Source organism: Phyllobates terribilis, unplaced genomic scaffold, assembly GCF_046119375.1.
Source record: "Phyllobates terribilis strain yellow unplaced genomic scaffold, ASM4611937v1 Scaffold_4__5_contigs__length_816908805, whole genome shotgun sequence".
NCBI lineage: Eukaryota > Metazoa > Chordata > Amphibia > Anura > Dendrobatidae > Phyllobates > Phyllobates terribilis.
In genome coordinates, this window is record NW_027362764.1 from 467419834 (window position 1) to 467441600 (window position 21767).

The 21767-nt window shown below is 41.0% G+C and overlaps 1 protein-coding gene across 2 annotated transcripts in view; it reads left to right on the forward strand.

Moving 5' to 3' along the window:
* Positions 1-21767, forward strand: part of LOC141264368 (leukocyte elastase inhibitor-like) — a 54743-nt gene that overhangs the window by 16590 nt on the left and 16386 nt on the right. The window contains exons 2-7 of one of the 2 annotated variants that reach the window (XM_073676652.1): positions 8165-8273; positions 10612-10794; positions 12346-12480; positions 15348-15465; positions 17988-18130; positions 21589-21747. In XM_073676652.1, coding sequence (XP_073532753.1) covers positions 10630-10794; positions 12346-12480; positions 15348-15465; positions 17988-18130; positions 21589-21747 — 720 coding nt within the window. In that variant the 5' untranslated portion in view covers positions 8165-8273; positions 10612-10629. The remainder of the gene's footprint in view (positions 1-8164; positions 8274-10611; positions 10795-12345; positions 12481-15347; positions 15466-17987; positions 18131-21588; positions 21748-21767) is intronic. The other variant, XM_073676650.1, reaches the window with a different exon arrangement.

The following is a 21767-nucleotide window of genomic DNA, read 5'->3' on the forward strand; positions in this document are numbered from 1 at the left end:
GTGCCTGCGCTCCACCAGCATGTCGCACACAACATCACCGCTTCTTTGAGAAACTCTGTGTGTGACAGGGTGCATTTCACCACAGACACTTGGACGAGTAGGCATGGACAGGGGCGTTACATGTCGCTGACTGGGCACTGGGTAACTATGGTGACAGCAGGACAAGGGGCTGCTGTCCAAGTCTTGCCGTCCCCACGAGTTGTGCGTCAATCCTCTTTATGTCATTTTTCCTCCACTGCTTCTGCCTCCTCAACCTCCTCTCGGTCTTCCACCTGCACCCAAAGCCTGTCTGGTCATGCCACAAGCTTTCTAACTGCGCAGAAGGGATCCTGCACACCTCCTTACTATGCTGGCAGTAGGGCTCAACGTCATCAGGCGGTTTTTACATTGAAATGTCTGGGAAATGTGAGTCACACAGCTGAGGAGTTGTGGTCAGCTCTGGAGAACCAATTTCATGAATGGTTGTCTCCACTGGACCTGAAACCAGGGAAGGCCGTGTGCGACAATGCTGCAAACCTGGGTGCGGCCCTTCGCCGGGGCAATGTCACACACGTGCCTTGTATGGCTCACGTGTTGAACCTGGTTGTCCAGCAATTTTTAGCCCACTATCCCAGACTAGATGGCCTTCTGCAGAGGGCACGGTCGCTGTGTGCTCACTTCCGCCGTTTGCATCCCGCAGCTCAGCGACTTACATCTCTACAGAAGTCGTTGGGCCTGCCACTTCACCGGCTAAAATGCGATGTGCCTACCCGGTGGAATTCAACTCTGCACATGTTGCAGCGACTGTGGCAGCACCGACAAGCCCTGGTGCAATACGTTCTGACGTATAGCCTGGGCCAACGAGATTCAGAGGTGGGGCAAATCACGCTGGAGGAGTGGTCTCAGATCAGGGACCTATGCACCCTTCTGCACAGTTTTGAAATGGCGACGAAGATGTTTAGTGCTGACGATGCCATTATCAGCATGACTATTCCGGTGATTTACATGCTGGAGCACATGTTAAACAGAATTCGGAGTCAGGTGGTGGCACAAGAGGAGGTGGAGGAAGTAGAGGAGGAGGAGTTGTATGCGGAAGGGCTAACATCTGCAAGGTCCAGACGGTCGGCAGCACCAGGGCGGCAGGCATGTGAGGGTGGGGGAGATGATTTTACCAGGGCGCATGGTAGCAACCAAACTAGTGAGGAAGGTGCAGGAGCCCAGGAAGAAGTGGAGGACGAACTGATGGAAGACTCATCAGATGAGGGAGACCTTGATCACATTTCTGTTGTGCGAGGTTGGGGGGAGAGGACAGAGGAAGGAAGCATGATTGTTACCTCGCCACCAACACAACAGGGACTTGGTGCTCCTGGATGCGCAACACACATGAGTGCCTTCTTGCTGCACTACCTGCAACATGACCCTCGAATTGTGAGAATTAGAAATAATCCTGACTACTGGGTTGCCACAATGTTAGATCCCCGGTACAAAAGTAAATTTGCAGAAATTATTCCTGCCATAGAAAGGGATGCACGCATGCAGGAGTATCAGCAGAGACTGTTGCAGAATCTTACATGTGCTTTTCCACAAAATACCAGTGGTGCACGTAGTGAATCTCACAGTTCCAACTTGCCAACCGTGGTCTGTATGGAATTGTTCAATAAAGGGCCCAAAATTAAGATAACATAGATGGGAGAGGTCTCTATGAATAGGAATTCCTAAGTATTTGATACCCTGTGAGGGCCAGGCAAAGGGAAAGTTGGACTGGATGGAATCCTATATGGATTTAGGGAGGGAGACATCGAGGGCCTCAGACTTCGCTGCATTGATTTTAAAATTTTACCATGTAACAAAGTGATCTATTTCAGCCATAACAGCAGGGATGGATATATGTGATTGAGTGATATATACTAGGACATCATCAGCAAATAGAGAGCACTTGTACTCGGTGCCTCCCACCTCAATCCACCTAATATTGGGGTTATGGCGAATTGATGAGAGCAGGTGCTCCGTCACTAGGATGTATAAGAGAGGGGACAGAGGACATCCCTGCCTTGTCCCATTGGTGATTGTGAAAGGTGATGAAAATGTTCTGACGCACCCCCTGGGCCTTGCTACACCCGGAGCCGGACCCTTTTTGGTGGATGCTGGTGGTTGTAGTCTTCGTGGCGGCGATCCGGTTCCGTGGCTCAGGGCGGTCAAACCAGTGGCGGAACTATTTATGTGGTTTTGATGTTTAAGTGTCCGACTACGCCACCCGTGGATTGCGGTCAGAGTGAACCGCCGCTACAGGGCAGACCGCTAAGGCTGGTATTGTGGGTGCAGCAGAGCGTAGCATAACTCCCCACGGGAGGAGTATAGCCTCAGGGCAGTGTATGCGGAGGATGGGGGTGATGGTGCAGGGCAGCAGCAGTAACGACACGGAGTCAGTGATGCAGTTCAGGGCCTTTACTCACAGTTCTTATTATCCAGACCACGTCTGCAGGTAACGGCTGCCCACGTCGTACTGTGCTCACCAGGTGAGGGGCTCAGACAACTCCCAGATAACTTTGGAGCGCTTCACAGGACCCCCTTTGTGTGTCCTTTGTCTGGCCTTTCTTACCAACACTTCTGTCCGGCTGCCTCGGGCCTCCTCTTGGTAAACTTGGCGCCAGTTTCCCTGACCCTATGTGGTGCCTTCCTAGCGGGTGGAGCAAGGGGCTGCGCCACATAAAATGTCAGAGCCTCCGGTTTCTAGCTGAGGGTCGTTTCCTGCCTCCACTAGTTCGGGGACCGGTCTCCCCCTTTGGCCTGACCCCTCCACGCAGGTGGATTCGGGCGTGCGGTGGCGACTCGCCCGTCCGCACCCCTGGGATCCCTTCATTCCTCGTTCCTGGAGCCTTCTCCGCTCCTCTTCCTTCCTTCTCCCTCTTGCAGGCCTGGGCCTCTGTTACTAGGCCCGCCTCCGGAGCAGAGCTCATGCAGAGCCCCTGCTCCCTGCCACTTCTGCTCAGACTTCTCTGCACTGAACTAAGATGGTGCCCACCTTTTATACTCCCTTCTCAATGCACCCAGGAACTGCTTCCTCCCTGCTCCTGCACTGCAGGGTTCCCCTTCCTCAGTGTTCCCTCCCCCCACTCCAGCCAGGGACAGGGACTGTCGTGCCCATCTCAGGGGCATATTGGTCGCCCTGCCCCACGGCAATGTGGTGTAATGCATGCAGGTGTCGGGTCCTGATCCACACTCCATCCTTATCTGAGAGTGAGATATCACACCTCTGGGTGAGGTGCAATACGTCTGTAGCAACCGAGCCCTCGGTGCTACAGTTCCATTTATCTTCAGCCTAGGTGACGTATTGTGATACAGGGCCGTGATTTTGGCTATAAAAGGGTCCCCTAGACCCCTACCCCAAGCTTTTTAAGGGAATCATATATGGCGTGCCAGGAGACTCTATGGAATGCTTTCTCAGCATCCAACGAGAGTATCTACTTTCAAATTTTTAACTGCATCTAGCCCAGGAAATACTTTGTGCCTAGTAGCAGTGTCTGCTAGTCAGCGGATTATCCCGGCTGTTAAGCAAGCTACACCACCTGTAGTTTGGACACTTAATTTTTTCAAAGGAAATGCTTCGGGACCACGGGATACTTAGTGAAGAGCATCAGGAGGCACCCCAAGGCATAGGGGCTGGGACTGGCAGTAGGATGCCTTGCGGTGGACAGCCGAGCTCGATCCTTATAAAAGCTTTTTAACTGCAGCAGCTTTAGTGGACGCTACTGGAGCTGGAATTACGCGGCTGCTGGCATGAGACTTGCCCTCCAATAGATCCTTGTAAATGGATTTAAAGTGTATTCATTCAAATTAGAGGGACAATTTAAATTAAAAAGCTTAGAGCTGCCTCCACCACAGGGGGGCTCTCTCGACCCACCAGCGGACAGGCACCAGTATTGGGAGAGGGGGGCTGGCCGTCAGGGTTCACCGCGGCTCTGGCACAAACCCGGCGACACGGAGGTGGCACGGGCAGGAGCGGACTGGCCGTCTCGGCTTCTCACTTTTTGGATTTTAGAAGGGCATGACATGCCTATATCTGTGTCTCCCCCTCCTTTTACTCCTCCACCTCTTTTCTTTTCGCATGACTATATGTACTTGTCACTTTTCCATGTGTTAGTTGTGTCTTCTGAGCAGTTTGTCAGCTTTTGGACACCTTTGAAGGTGTTTTCTATGTGTTTCTATGTGTTTTTGTTTGCCTGCCATTGGTTTTAACGGTGTTCGAAGGTGTTCGACGAACAGTTCGACGAACAGTTCGGCGAACACACGGGTGTTCGACGAACCGAACCGAACTCGAACACTACGGGGGTGGCTCAACACTAGTTATGATCTGCAACATAAACTAGGGAAAGATGGGGAGAGCTGTCCCTACAGTAAGACTAAACTGAGTCCCTACGTTGTAGCGGGCAACCTGTTCCTTGTGAACAGACCCGCCTTCGTCCTTGGCTAGTCTGAACGGAGACCTATAGAGAAAGGGAGGGGTCCCTAAAAGAACTAAGGACTGGGACAAAAATGGGACACCTCCTAACAGAAGTTGTTGCAGAGCAAAAAGACAAACTGACAAAAAGCACTAGAGGTCCCAGAGGACCAAGCAAACTAGAGATAGATAGGCACAAAAGCACCTGGCTAGAGAGACAGTCAAAACAACACTGAAGTCCAGCAAAGCCAGAAGGGCGGAGCTGGAATATATAGGAAGATGGTCACGTGACCAGAAAACACAAGATAGAAACAAAAACAAACAGGAGGGTTCTAACATTATCATTAACATTAACAAAACTAAACACTTAAAATAGATCACTCTGTTTGTATTGACTCTATCTAATATATGAGTTTCGCTTTTTGTATTGAAGAACTGAAATAAATTAACTTTTTGATGATATTCTAATTTTGTGAGAAGCACCTGTATAGAGAGAGAGAGAGAGAATGTCATCTGGATTCCTTCTTTTCTGGCATGACCTGTATAGTTTGTTTTCATCCAATTTTTTACACTAGCTGCTATTAGACTTATACTTCCTGTTCTTTACAGAACACTTTTCGGCAGGCTCATTGTTATCACAGACAGTGAAAAAGTAATTCCTCTATATACAGTAGACAAGACAGGATCCACCATTTGCAATAGGTGATAGTTACAGCTCACTTGTTGCTCCTCTCCTCACATTGAGTTTTGAAGAAAAGGAAGTATGAGTTCATTATTATACCTAGTGGCTAATGTGAAAATTCAAGGAAATATTCAAGGAGTTCTGATTTTTTATGAAAAACAGAAAAAATATCAATTCCCTTTTAAAAATGCATTCTGCATAAAAACCTTATTTAAATAATACCTCATTTTTTATTGACTCATTCCCTTTAAAAGGAATCTGTCACCCCCTGGGACTTATCAGACCTCTAATATGGGCATGCAGGTGATAGAAATGTAAATCTATACATACCTGTATGCCCCATATTAGAGGTTTGATTGCTTTGAAAAGTCTTTTTATTAAATCTGTTTTCTTATGCTTGCGGTCTGGGGGATGGGAATAAATCCCCACCTACTTAGTGAATTTCAATATACCCCCCCTTCCCTGCACGTCACAGGGCCCTGTGACGTGCAGTCTTCTCTTCCAGATCCCACGTATTATCCGTGACTCCCCGGCGCCTGCGCACAAGAGCACTACTGGAAAAAATATAGCTGGGAGGAAAAAAAGCACGCCTTGCGTTATAGGTGATTTGTGCATGTGCGGGATCTGGAACAGAAGACTGCTCGTCATAGGGCTCTAATATGGGGCATACAGGTACTGGTATATATAGATTTACATTTCTATCACCTGTATGCCCATATTAGAGGTCTGATAAGTGCTAGGGGGTGATAGATTCCCTTTACGATATATCATTTTTGTTTTGTGCTTCCAGGGAAGTTGTTTTAGTGCTATACTTATTGGAGTAATTCTTGTAAATATTCTAGGATTCACCTTTAATGAAACAGCTTTGAAAATGTGGTTCTTCGTCTGACTGTTACACAATAGTTGTCACATGGCAGAGTATTTTTGGTACAGTTTTTTTTTTTATAAGACACCTGTAACAAAAAGCTAGTCAATGCATGTTCACACACTAAATGTAAATACTATTTTGCATGTTTGGGTCAGCAGAGTTTTAAAAAAGAGGGACAGTGGGCAAGTGGGTACTCAGCCACAATTGACAGGATTACCTTTACTGCCATACCATCAAACTGCACATGCCTCCTGATAATGGCCCTTTGTCTGGCCCTTTTGCTGCACATAACACATCTGCATCTCTGGCTGCTATGGGCATAAAAGGGGACAAACTTATGGTGTGGCACCCATGCTCCCCTGACCTCAACCCCATTGAGAACCTCTGGAGCATCATCAAAAGGAGTGCCTATGATGGCGGGAGGCAGTTCATATATAAGCAACAGCTCTGGGAGGGTATTCTGTCCTCATGCAAAACAATTGAAGTAGAAACCATCCAAAACCTGATAAATTCAATGGAGGAGAGAGTTCAGAAGCTCCTTTCGAACAAGGGGTCCTATGTGCAAATGTAACATCACCTAGAATAAAGTTTTGAGTTGAAAACTGTTTGATTTCAGTTTGTAATAACCTACTAATGCTTATAATTTCAAAAATGACCATTTTTTTGTTCTTTATTAAAATGAAAAGGTTGAAAACTCTGCTGTGCATAATAATTTGGAACATGCATTTTGAGTGCAGTTTGAGTTTTTTATTTTTTTAAAAATATACTGTTATCATAGGCAGTTTGTACAAAAACCTTTCAATTGTACTCTAATAGTTATTTGACTGGAAAATTACAATGACTGCAATTCATATAGGTAATTTGGGAAAATCTGAGAAAATATTATTTGCATAATAATTTGGAACACAGTGTAGAAGGCAATCTCAGAAAACATGCAAGAAGTCACTCAGAGGATAATATCAGGTGGGTATATTAGTATAAACATGACGCATATTCTTAAAAAGTGCTTGTGCATAACATTAACAAATATGTAGCATATGATGATATAAAGATGTATTCTAGATGGGGCATACAAGGAGGGATCAGATGATCTAGACCTATAAAAAAGTTAAGTATCCAGTGCCAATATAGTTTAAATATCAAAAGGGAAAAATGTAAGCCCTATAAAAAGAAATATATTAATTGGTCACTCCATGCATGCCCATTGTGCAAGAGCGCACCACTAATGGTAATAGGCACATCATGATACGTGAAATACAATTGAAGAGCCACCCGGGTAAATCATATATATAACATGGTTACTGAGAAAGACCTGTAGGAGTATTACCTTAGGGAGTATGGAGTCCTGGCACCCACCACACCAGATGCACGTTTCGCATTGAAATGTCCCCTGGACATAGCGTGACCAATTAATATATTCCTTTTTAAAGGACTTACATTTTTCTCTTTTGATATTTATACTATATTGGCACTGAATACTTAAAACGCCCCTGTCAGCTGAATTGTGCTCAGTAAACTACATACACTGTCAGGTTGGCGCCGTTACCCTGATTAAAATGATACCTTGGTTGATGAAATCCGACCTGTGGTTTTTGTATAATCTTTACTTTCAGTTTGGAGATAATGATATGCTCGTGCTTCGGGGCGGGACTGTGGGAGGCGCTCTATCTGGTGCTCTGCTTACATATTCATTTGTAGGCTCTTATGACAGCTCACTGATCGTTCACTGATCTGCCTCCTATTTTACATAATGCATCTAGTAGTGCGGGGCTAGGTAAAATAGGAGGCAGCTTAGTGAAGTCAAATATGTGTCATGTTTATACTGATATACCCACCTGATATTATTTTCTGAGTGACTTCTTGAATGTTTTCTGAGTTTGCATTCTATTTACATTGTTTATGTCCAGGCTTACCCACCGTTTTTTCTCATCTGTGGTAATTTCTTTCTTTTTATGCTTATTCTCTTTTTATGCATTTAAATAAAGTATTTTGCAAATTTTAACTTGGGCCATCTAGTTATTTTTTGCTTTATTTTTTGCTGTTCATATTTCCTACTTGGCCACAAGGATTTATTTATATAGGAGTATAAATATCTTATATGTGGTTAAAACACATGCGAGGGCTCGGAAGGAAAGCAGAGATATTTGGAGCATAAATTTGACTGAAATAGATTGCAAATACCATTTCTCATTTGCAGAGCTCCTGAAGTACCAAAACAGCAGAAATCTCCACAAGTGACCCCATTTTGGAGACTAGACTCTTCAATGAATTTATCTAGGAGTGCATTGAGCATTTTGAGCACATAGGTGATTTACAGAATTTTTTAAAATGTGGATGTGAAAATCAAAATTATTTTTTTTTCTGCTAAAATGTTGTTTTAGCCTCAATTTCATAATTGTCACAATGTATAATAGGAGAAAACGGACCCCATAATTTGCTACACAATTTCTCACGAACGTGATGATACCCTATATATGTGATCAAAAACTTCTGTTTGGGCACATGGCAGGGCTTGGAAATGAAAGTGCGTTATTTTGATTTTTTACCCCATTTTGGAAACTAGACTCCTCAAGAAATTACTCTAGGCATATAATGAGCATATTTAAGCTACAGTTGATTCACAAAACTTTAAAACATTTAGATGTAAAAGCAAAAAATTACTAAAATACTGTTGTAACACCAAATTTATAATTTACATGATGGGAAATAGGGGAAAATGGACCCCATAATTTGTTATGCAATTTCTCCTGATACACAGTGATACTCCATGTGTGCACATTGCAAAACTCGGAAAGCAAAGAGCACTATTAAATTTTTGGAACACAAATTTGGATATGAGGTTGCATTTGCAAAGTCTTGAGATGACAAAAGAGCAGAAACACCCCCAAGTGACCCTATTTGGAAAACTAAACCCTATAAGGAATTAATCTATTGGTGTGGTGAGCATTTTTAACATACAAACTACATCACAGAATTTTATAAGATTTGGCAGTTAAAATTAAAAATGTAGGGTTTTCTGGTAAAATTTAGCTTTAGCCTCAAAGTTTAAATTTACACAACAGGATAATAGAAGAAAATGGACGGGATAATTCGTTATGCAATTTTTACTTATTGTCGCAGTACCCTATATGTAGTTGTACACTTCTGATATGTTGTTGTACATGGAATGGATGGGAAGGAGCGATACTTGGCTTTTAGAATGCAGATTCTGTTTGAATAGATTGTGGGCTCCATTAGCTGAGCACCTGAGGTGCCAGGTCAGCAGAAACCCCCACAAGTGACACTATATAGGAAACTTACCTGTTTAAGGAATTCAACTAGTGGTAGAGCGAGTGTCTAGAGCTGCCTCACAGAATTTTATTCAATTGGGAAGTGGAAATATAATATTTTAATGGTCAAAATTAAATTTTTTATCATTATCTGCAAATTTATCAATTACACAAGGGTTAATATGTGAAACTGGACACAACAATTTATTGTGCAATTTCTCCCAAATGCAGTGATGCCCTATATGTTTGTCAGGAACTACCATTTCGCCGCACATCAGGGCTGAAAAGGCAGGATTGCTATTTGGCTTTTGGAGCACAGATTTTACTAGAATAGTTTGAGGGTGACATTTGCAACCCCTTAAGGTGCCAGAACAGCAGAAAAAACACAAAAATGGGGCAGGTTTTAGGCTGGATAAGTTAGCGGTTTCAGTATAAGGCTGGGATCACATTTTTATGTTCTACGCTGAGCACTTACGATGGAGCTTATATGTAAATCCTACAAAAATGTGACCATACTTGTGTGCTAAAACATGCCTAAAATGATGCGACACCGCCGGAAAAGAGGTCAAGAGGTAGTGAGTGGTTCCATAGAGGAAAAACAGATGGATATTTAATGGATTTAGTTTCCATCCAGATGAAATTAGTTTTTTTCAGCTGGCCAAAAAAGTTGTGTCTGCATTTCTGCACAACTGTTTTGTCATCGAATTGCTGCCTGATCCATTTCATTGGATGATTACTGGACATGTGAGTGTAGCCTTAGCCATCTAGTTATAACAGCTAGTATTACAGTAGAAATTCTATTACATAGGACTACATAGAAACATTAACATGGGAGAAAATACATTTATACGAGCAAAGACAGTAAAAATAGGTACATGGGCAAACATTCACAGTAGAAAGTAAATAAATGCTTATCCTTTTACTGACACTTGTGGATTAATAAATGTGGGCATTAGCAATGCTACCAAACATTATGAATATACATAGCTGTACTATTTGGGGGAAATTACCCTGGATCTTGTATAATACTGTATTTAAAGGGGTCATCCCATGATTGAAAGTTATCCTTAATCCACTGGGACTGCCAGCAGTCTGCAGATCCCCAACAGAGTAGAGTGGAGTTTGAGCATTTGCAACTCAGCTCCATTCATTGCCTATGGGACTGCTGGAGATTCCTCTTGTAGTCCTATATCTTATTGTGGATCCCAGCAATGTTCCCAGTGTCATCAATAAGTTATACCCTATCCTATAATTACGAAAACACACTTTAAGTTATGAAAAGTCTTAATATTTTATGTTACTTTGATGATCTGAATTTACTGTTGGAAAATGTATATAACAATCAAGTTTAGTAAAATCTGTGCTTCATCCACAGGTCTAGAAGTTGTTGAAGATGGACATAAGTGATGCAAACAACCAATTTGCCTTTAATGCTTTAAAGGCGATTGGTGCAAGCGATGTGGGTCAAAATGTTGTTATTGCTCCTTTGAGCATAATAACTGCGCTTTCAATGGTATTTCTAGGAGCTAGAGGTAGCACTGCTGCACAGATGAGCAAGGTAGGTCATACAATGTATATCAATATTTATTAAAGTCATTTCAAGTTATCTATTAAAATTACACATCAGCCTTACATTGTTTTTTTTAATACCAAAAAAAGACAAAACTGTAGTGACAATACACTTCTAACCTTCTTATAGGAGGGAATGAAGTCATGACATCACTGGGATGCTCATTCATTTCTTAATCAGTAGGGTCCAACTTCAGGGTGACCCTAATACTTATACACTTGAATGAAATTGTGTTTCTTTGTGCTAGGGATAACTCCATACTTACAATTTTTTACAGCTAGTACTGAACTGAGTTCAACAAGAAAAACAAAAAGCTACAACATTTGAAGGGAATCTGTCACCAGGTTTTTGCCACCACATTTTTAATGCAGCACGATGTAGAGAGAATGTACTGTATCAATTACTTGGCTGCTTGATGTAGTTTTGATAAAATCACTGTTTTATCAGCAGAGATTATCACTACAGTACTTGTAAACTTTCTGCCAGTTAGTCCTCTGTATTCGTGTATTCCACCACTGATTGGCAGCCTTCTGCCTATGCACAGTGTACACAGAATGTTGTCAACCAGTGATGTATGTGGGTTTATACAGCATTCAGAAAACTGGTAGATCTGCAGAAGATAAAACGGTGATTTTATTAAAACTGCAGCAAGCAGCCCAGTAATTGATACATCAGTGAAATCATGGTCTCTGCTCCTTTATTTTGCTGCTCTCAGATGGGGTAGCAAAAACCTGATGACAGATTCCCTTTAATTCGTTATAAGCTCCATATAACGAATGAATGAGCCAGGTCTGCCAGAGCATGGGCCAATCTAGAGAGTTGCTCTTTGTTCTGACACTTAGTAACCAGTCCAAAATGGAAAAGGGGGAATGTGGACTCTTATTCATGATGCCTAAATGCCTTAACAGGGCTTTAAAGAGGACCTGTCACTTGCCACTCATATTTAATTGTTTTACCTGATCTATATGTAGTCGTTCTCCGGAATCTGGCATCATGGGGCTTTTTTTGTTCTTGGCCTCCTCCTGATTGCATTATGGTCTTGATACCTTCAGGAGGTGTGGTCCTGAAGAAGATGAGCACAGAGAAGAGTAGAAAATCACTCCACCTTGGCTAGACTAGATTTACATTCAGTGAAGAGGGGACCATATCTCAGGACCTGTTAGGCACAGGAACAAAACAAAACAAAAGAAACCCATCAGATTCAGGAAAATACTGCCATTTAAACTAGTAATTTTTTAGCAAATGGCACGTCCTCTTTAGATCCACTATAAATTGAAAATACAGTGATTATTACTACTTGTTTTTATAAATTACAAACAAAAAGCCTAGTTACCTGCAGTAAAATATCATAATACAAGGTGATACAAGGAGTTGTTCTGAACAGCACATTCACTGCAGCTTTATTCTTTAATTAAAACTTTGTAGTTCCAAGATTCCTTCCAGAGTAACTTAACTTCTATTAACTTCCTTATTTACTCAGTACACATTTGTAATAATAATAATAATAACCATTACTAATCGATTATATTATTATTTCAGACACTGCATTTTAGTGATAAGAAAGTCCGTTCCAGTAGCTCAAATCTTTTACGCGAACTAGTGGAAAATAAAGATGACTATGTACTGCTGAATGTCAACAAGTTATTTGGGGAAAAGACTTTTCAATTTCTTCCCGTAAGAAAACCTATTGACCTTTTGATTAAATCTACAATATATGCTACCTAATTAAATGTCACTATAATTTGAAACACCTTTTGCTTCAATGAAAGCCGATGTGATGCCTAACAAAACTGTGAATCATTGAATTTACTGAGAAGGATATTTTTATTTCCATAGTGCAGACCACTAAGGGTCTCAGTTCCTCCAAACTTGTCTTGATGGCCAAGATGGATTACCAGAAGGGGTTAACATTTGGTAAAATTCCACACAAAAAAACCTTTATTTTCAGTAAATAATATGATTGGCAGTTTTGCTGGTCAGTACAACCTGTATGGGACAAGTTGTGTGGAAGTACAGAAAGCATTAATAAAGTAAATTTGAATGAATTATTCATATAGTGTTAATACCAATTATGTGACTAATTATATTATATTTTAGTGCAAACCTGCACCTGCTCATAGGAGGAGTTGTTTAAATTTTCTGACTTTTAGGCTGTGTGCCCACGTAGCGTTTTTCAAGCGTATATGCTGCGGAATTTCCGCAGCGTAAACGCTTGAAAAACGCATGTATATCCGCACCCCATGGTCCCCAATGGCATTCCGCAATGTCAATGCCCATGCTGCGGATTTTTCCGCAGCGTATATGCTGCGGTCAAAAATCCGCAGCATGTTCATTAATTTTGCGGAAGCGCAGCGGAATCAATGTGCGGATGGTACCCAAGTCTGGAGGAGAGGAGACTCTCATCCAGACCTGGGTACCAAAGAACCTGTAAAAAAAAGAATAAAATAAAGTTTATACTTATCTTCTGATGTTTTCCCTCCGTCGCGCTGTTGTCTGAAGGACCTGCCACGTCATTGAGTCATGTGACCCACCACATGACTCAATGACGTCACCGCAGGTCCTGCACACAACAGCGTGAGCCGCTCAAGCCTCCGGACGGGGCAGAGAATGCATCAGAAGGTGAGTATAAAGTTTATTTTTTTATTTTTTACCATTCTGAACAAGTTGTCAAGCACTTTTCCAAGTGATGCTTGGAGAAGTGCTTGATAACCCGCATGCGGAAATGCATGCAAAGACGCCTCACAAATGCTTCTACCTGGCGGGAAAACCGCATGTAATATCCGCATGCGATTTTCCCGCCAGGGAGAAGTGTAAAAAATATGCTTCAGGTCCGCCTTAGGCTATGTGCCCACGTTGCATTTATGAAGCAGAAAATTTCTGCTGCATAAATGCAAGACCTCTCCCGGAAAAACGCATGCGGAATTCCGCACGCGTTTATCGCGCATTTTTCGCGCGTTTATCACGCGTTTTCCACATGCGGAATTGCCTTGCGTTTTTTATGCATTGGACAAAGGCAATTCCGCTTGCGGAAACGCAAAATTAAATGACATGCTGCGGATTTTTGAACGCGGCATAAACGCTGCGGAAAAATCCGCAGCATGTGCATAGAACTTGCGGAATCCCATTGGGGAACATGGGGTGCGGATATACATGCGTTTTTCAAGCGTTTACGCTGCGGAAATTCCGCAGCATATACGCTTGAAAAATGCTACGTGGGCACACAGCCTTATACAACCTAAAACTTATCCAAGGTTATTAAGCCATGTACATCTTTTAACCTTTTAATGACCTAAACATACATTTTCATCATAGATCAATAAGGAATATATGAAACAGTCGCAGGAGCTGAGACTGCTTTATACCAGGCAGATGCCAGCTGTGACACACCTACACCTCTAAATTCAGTCGCCCCATGGTGCTCTAATAGCTGTGGTTCAACTGCTGTCAGTCTCTGACAACAGGATTTAAATGATGTCAGTGCTGGAGCCAACACAGTAGTGGGGAAATGATTGGTAACCTGAACAGCCAGTAGCTTGCTGAAGACCCAGTAACTTCCATGTTAGTCCTCTCACGAAGTTCAGCTACAGGCACAGCTCCACAAAAAGTCCTTGATTTCCATAGATACTGCAATAGTGAGGGATTGCATTATATATTATAAGTGATCATGTGATCGTAAGTTCAAGTACCCTGAAAGGTCTAAAAAAGTAAGCTTTAAAATAAATAAATCACCCCATTTTCTCTCATTAAAAATAAAGAAATAAAAAACCTATTTATATTGTCTTGTCCCAAAAAGTCCAGTCTACGCCTACATACATTAAACGCTGAAAAGAAAGAAAAACAAAAAAACAGAATTTAGTTTTTGGTTGGCGTGCAAAGCAAATAAAATACAATAGAAAGTGACCGAAGCATCTCATTTATGACAAGATGGTATGAATAAAAACAGAGGCTCAGCTTGCTTAAAACAAGCCCTTATAGAGCACTGTGGATAGAAAATTTTAAAAAGTTACAGGTCTCAGAAAATGGCAAGGAAACACATTTATTTATTTTTTTAAATTTCAGAATTGTTTTCACAACTAAAATTAGGAAAAAAATGAACAAGTTTGGCATTGCGTAATTGTACTGACCTGAGGAATTATGTTACCAGGTCATTTTTACTGCACAATGAATGGCGTAGAACATAACCCAAAAATCAATAGAAGAATTGTGAGGGGAGGGTTCACAATTTTACTGGTTTTAGAATTTAATTGGTGATTCTTTTGGAAATTTTGCGTGGGGGGCCCACAAGTTACACCACTGATGGTTTAGGATTAATGGGAAGGACAATAACAGAGGGTAAATAATTGAATGATTGTGCATCTTAAAATTATTATGCTGAAATTTGAGAACTGAGGGTAGGAGAAATCTTTCTGTAGCCCCCAAACTTGGGCATCAAGGGAGCTTATCCTGTCCCCAATTATAGAGCTTGCTGTGTATTTACAAAGTAGGACTACTTTTATCTATCCATTTTCACTATTTCTAACTCAGATCACATCTTTTCTCAGACGTTTTTGGATGACACTAAAAATGTATGTGATGCTGGTTTGGAACAACTGGATTTTCTGAGTAACCCAGAAACATCAAGGAAGTACATTAATGACTGGATTACTCAACAGACACAAGGTGTGATTAACATTTTATTCATAGCATTAAGATTATATCTGATACATATTTATCCCTCTACATTTATCAGCTCAAAAGCTTAAAGTTTCATCCAAAATAAAATGAAAAAAAAAAAAAAGATGTACATTACGTACATCTTTCTTGTTCTCTTAATTCCAGTTACCAAATTCTTAAAGGGGTCTTCAATTTCTATGTAAATAATTTTTTTGTGAAATAAAACATTAAACAATGTTCTAACATACTTTGGTTCAATTGCTCAATATTTTTTACCTCAACATGCTCTTGTCTATGTGCAGAGGTTAATCTCTTAAGGAATACCTTCAGTTAAGGCACTTGGCAATAGGGTTCTTGCTGTAACAGGCAGGCTCAAAGAAAACTCCCATTCCATTGTTGATATCTTGCATTAGCAACTGAAGGCCAGGGGTGCCAACCATTCAGAAATACAGGACAGTTCATAAAAACCGGGCACCTTTGTGCCCTCTCCTTAAAAAAATGTAAGGTGTTTGTGATTTCTTTGAAGGTGAAGAAACTTATACAGATTATTATGATTGTAATTATCATTATTTTACAGATACAAGTGAATGCAGCTCATGTCTTCATATCAGAATTATGATTTATAGACATGTATCACTTATAATCAATGATTTATTATGGTTTTCCAAAATTTAGGTAAAAATTATTGTCAGTCAATTATTTTTTGATGATCTGTCCAAAAAAAAATTAAACGTTTGCAACTTTACTGAATGCCTTTAGGTCTGCCAGCTGTGGAAGCCTATCAAGCCCTGTGTTATAGGCTGCCTCCCATTATATAAATATGATACATAGGCAAGCATAATACACTGCACTACAAAGGTAAAGCAGTGCATTATGTAAGTGATCAAAAAGTTGCATGTTCAAGTCTCCTTGAAAAACGACTTAGAAGTATTAATAAAAAAAGAAACAGTGTTAAAAACACAATCACTTTTAGACATTGGAAAATGCTTTATTCTAAAAAAAAATAAACAAAAAATCTATAAATTATTGATTTTGCCATGATTGTAAATACCAGAACTATAAAACTATCATGTCATCTATCTGACAAACACAGTAAGGAAAAAAATGGAACAAAAAAAGCCAACATTTCTAGGGTTTTTTCATTTCACCTCATAAGAAACCAGATTGGAGTAATCAATAAGTCATATGTATCTAAAAATCATTTTGTTGATAAAAGCTCACCCAATAAAAAGAAAAAGTTCTTGACTTTCAGAATATGGCAACACAAAAAAGCAAGAGTATGTATTTTTCTTGTGCAAAATCAATAGAACATAAAAATTATATAAATTTTATAAATTGGGCTTCACCGTAATTGTTACCTGTAGAATAAAGGGAAAATGTGAACTATACTGTGCAGTACACACCATAAAGAAAAAAAATGTAACCACTATTCTAGAAAATACTGTTTTCTTTATCTCAGGTGCCAAGCAATGGAATAAAAAATGATGGAAAAGTTGTATCTACCCAAAAATTGTACCAGCAAAAAGTGTAGATTGCCCCACAAAAAATAATTACTCACAAGCTCTGTCAATGTAGCATTGTAACATTTATAACTCTCAGAACACAAAAACATGGGGGACAAAAGCAAAAGATTTTTTTAAGTATATTTATTGAAATTATCATGATATTACAGTACATCGTAAATATTGCTATTGTGTTCATACAGATGGACTATATGCACACAAACATAACCATAAATAAGTAATTACCTGGAAAAATATACGTAAATATACGTCATGGGTTATTTCAAGAGTATTTATTTTTATTAATGATAGCTACTACTTAACATTTGCAGCAGATTGGTGGGGTCTTGGTACTGAGGCCCCCACCAATAACTCAGAAAGCAGCTCTGCAGCACACTGTTCACCAAGCCCATGAACTCAGCTTACCCTGACTATGCACACAGGCTTAAAGGATGCCAGACCACCATACTGAAAGCTCGGTTGCAGTGAGGAAATTAACTTTTTTCCACTCGGGAGCCTCCAGCTTTCAGTCATAGAGCGTACCTGGTGCAGCATCATTCACTGCTCAATACATAGTGAGCAGCATCTGTAACCATGCCCTGGGACTAACAGACAGCTGACTTAGCAGTATATTAATATTGAGTCGGTTGTCAGTCAGTGCCAGGGCGTGGTTACAGCCATCACTCACTATGTACTGGTGACTGAAGCTACGCAGGCTGCTCCTTCATGATTGAAAGCCGAAGGCTGCCGGGAGGAATAAAGTTAATTTCCTCGCGGTAGCCGTGTTTACAGTGTGATGATCGCACGGCTTTAGAATGCTATTAATCTGCAGATTAACTCCATAACTGCAGGTTAATAGCATTTTTTGACATCACAGGTTACTTTTAATAGAAAGACTATAAGCCTTTTCTTCACTCTGAGTACAAGCTAATTGACTTTCTATTGAATCCGTACATTATTCAGTGCTTCTAGCTACTGATCAGCACACTATCATTAATATCAAAATTACTAATTTCTCCTCTGCAGGGAAAATTCAACAACTGTTACCAGATCAATCAATTTCTACAACCACAAAGTTAGTAATTGCAAATACATTATATTTTGCTGCAAACTGGACAAAACCATTTAGTGAAATGAAGACTTCTAAGGCTCCCTTCACAAGACTGTCGGTATGTCTTATTTACATTTTGTCCACTTAAAGCAATGGTTGGAGTTAGAAGTAAATAAAGATAATACATTTCTACAGTGAAGGAATTTGAAAATTACATGATGAATTTGGTAAATTCTATTGATTGAGAATAGCAGCTGTAAATACTGTTTTACTGTTTTTTTTTAATTATTATTTCTCTAAATGTTTCACAATAAAACAAATAGTGTACTTTAAAAATCGAATCATAATTTTCTTAGACTTTTTCAATGTAGTCTCATGCACAATGCAGAACACTGTGCCCAGAGCCTATAAAGCAGTTCCCTCAAGCTGTGCATCTCCTACCTACAATAGATGTGGAGACAGTGGAATACAAGCTCTATTCAATAATATCATATACCACCCCCCAGGCATAACATAATATATGTTGTTTTAGCCAGAGTGTTCTATTTATATTTTACCCTATGTTTTTACTTACCGTTTATACTCGAGTATAAGCCGACCCGAATATAAGTCGAGGCACCAAATTTTACCACAAAAACTGGGAAAACGTATTGACTCGAGTATAAGCCTAGGGTGGGAAATGCAGCAGCTACTGGTAAATCTGCCCATCTTGGTAAGCATTGCCCCCTCATCACCATTCCTGGTATGTATGGCCCCCTCATCCCCAATCCTGGTATGCATGGAACTTTCATCACCAATCCTGGTATGCATGGCCCCCTCATCCCCAATCCTGGTATGCATGGAACCTTCATCACCAATCCTGGTATTCATGGCCATCTCATCCCCAATCCTGGAATGCATGGCCCCCTCATCACCAATCCTGGAATGCATGGTCCCCTCATCACCAATCCTTGTATGCATGGCCCCCTCATCCCCAATCCTGGAATACATGGCCCGCTCATCACCAATCCTGGTATGCATGGCCTCCTCATCCCAATCCTGGCATGCACGGCCACCTCATCAATGCACACATGAAAAAAATAAACAATTCTACTCACCTTCCTTCCCTCTGCTCCAGCGCTGCGTCATATTCTGCCAGCAGCTGATGTCAGCATCTGAGCAGCGCATGACATCATTGCCATGTGCCCTCAGATGCTGAGGTGAGCTGCGGGGATATTTACTCTTCTTCATGCTGGGACTATGGGCGTGGAGAGGAGTGAATATTCATTTTCTTTAATAGCGCACACTTTCCGTTGCTGACGCCGGCTTACTGCTGCTGCTCAACAATCCTATGTGCCCACTACTAAAGACAATGAATATTCATTCCTCTCCATGTCCATGGGAGTGGGGAGGAGTGAATATTAATACTCGCTAATAGGGGGCACATAGGATCGCTGAGCCGCTGCAGGAGCCGGTGGCTGCGAGTGACATTGTGTGCTATTAAGGAGAATGAATATTCACTCCTCCCATGGGTGTGGAGAGGAGTGAATATTCATTCTCTTTAATAGTGGGCACACAGGATTGCTGCAGCAGCCGGCTACTGCAACTGCCTGTGCCCGATCTTCTGCCGCCACTCCCACCCTCCACCCCACCATCCAGAGCTGGAATGTAAGTATATACTTGAGTATAAGCCGAGGGGGGATTTTTCAGCATAAAAAAATGTGCTGAAAAAGTTGGCTTAAACACGAGTATATACGATATATTAAGTATTTATTCAGACGTTCGTGAAACACAGTCCGAAGATGAGCTGCAGTGCATGGACTGTACACCTTTCTCCTGACTCAAACTTTATAGCCTCATAGATATATATAAGGCTGTTGAGTAACCCACGGCTAGTACATACAGTAGATCATGGTCCGTACAAGGACAGTATTTTATGGACGTCTGAATTAGGCCTAAAGCCTACTCCAGAAGGCTGTATTTGGTCAGTGTATTGTCAGTATTCTCATCAGACAGCATAATGTTCCAGTAATAATGAATTTGCCTTTACGCACCAGTGACCTTTCATGTGGACCAGTGGCCCATGTGAAAAAATATCTCAGCATGCACTTGTCTGGTCCTTTGAGCAGAGCAATATAGTGCATGTAAATACTAGCAGCAACTGCATTTTTCAACAATGCAGATCTGCATATGGAGCTTCATACAAAGCTGCAATCTGCAGACAATAACCAGCTCATTTTTTCACACATCCATTTGAACCTGGCCTAAAACAGATTATTTAATTTCATTGCTGTGGAGACACGATGGTAAGTGGGTGCTCTCGTCCACTGGCCTGATTCTCTTTAGAAAGACCACATGGACTAGGGCTCATCCCACTGAATGCCCATTATCCTACTCCGTGGGCAGAATACCACTCAGACAACACAGGGTGAGGGTAACACATTGGGGTGATACTTTATTGGATCACCAACAATCAGTAACATAAAGTTCAATCCCAGCAAATACACAAGATGGTGGAAATTACAGAGTCTCACCATTCCACTGGCATGCCGGGAATTAGAACATCTGCAACTTCGGGGTTTCCAGGGCCAACTACCCCAATCACTAGCATCCCACTTTTGGCAGGCACCCACAGTGAAGAGGTAGTGGCAACTTAGAAAGCTGACAGAGCACATTGAGGTATGTAGCCAGGTGACCTGATTGTCCCAACCTGGGTTCTCTTACAGTCTCCATGGGTTCAGTGAAGGGCAGTGGAGCAAATCTGTATTTCTCCAGTTATTGCCATGGTGCCTTGGCTGCTGCCATGTAGAGTCTCTCTGGAAAAGCAGAGAGGTCCCTTTTGTACCCACAGCTGTCTTTTAGGGCATTATCCACAAGTTTTAGGGGAAGGTGGGAAGAGGTAATCCCTCATTGTTCGATTGTTCAATTAATCTGAATAGTTTGTCTTCCAAGGTTTATAGAATAAATAACTGCAGGGGTTGATACAATTGGTAATAAGCAGGCATTCAACAAATTAACAAACATCGATTGTTCAATTAACCTGTGTCTTTGTTCTCCAAGGTTTATAGAGCAATAAACTGCAGGGGCTGATACAATAGGTAATAAGCAGGTATTCAACAAATTAACAAGCATCAAGTCAACATGCAACAAGAGTCAACATACTTGCTCATTTGAACAATGGCTCATGTCCCTTGACTTAATGAACAAAACGTCTGGCATAATTAATAATAAACATTTTTTCATCACAGTCGCCATTGATTATCACCTTGTGCTTCTGTAGAACATGTAAACTTGAATAGTTTTATGTTGGCTGTTTATATGTATAAGGTAGCATTGATGATAGATGTACTTAGAGTAAAACAAATACTTGCATATGCTTTCTCTGGGTAATCCAGTTTTCTCCCACACTCCAAAGACATACTGATAGGGAATTTAGATTGTGAGCCCCAGTGGGGACAGTGATGATAATGTCTATAAAATGTTGTGGAAATTAATGGCGCTATGTAAATAAAAATAATAGTGAACTGAACTGTTATTTCTGTATGTTATTCGCAAAAATAATCAGGTTATTATTTTGTGTTTTTGACTGTTTCTCAGAATGAAAAAGTGATGGTGAATATGATGCACATCACAAATTACTTCAAAGTAAAATACATAAAGAATCCTGGCATAAAATTGTTGGAGCTTCCTTACGGTGTGGATCAAGACTACACTATGATGATATTTCTTCCTGATAATAATTCTGTGTTTAAACAGGTAAGTTTGAGATGAGACAG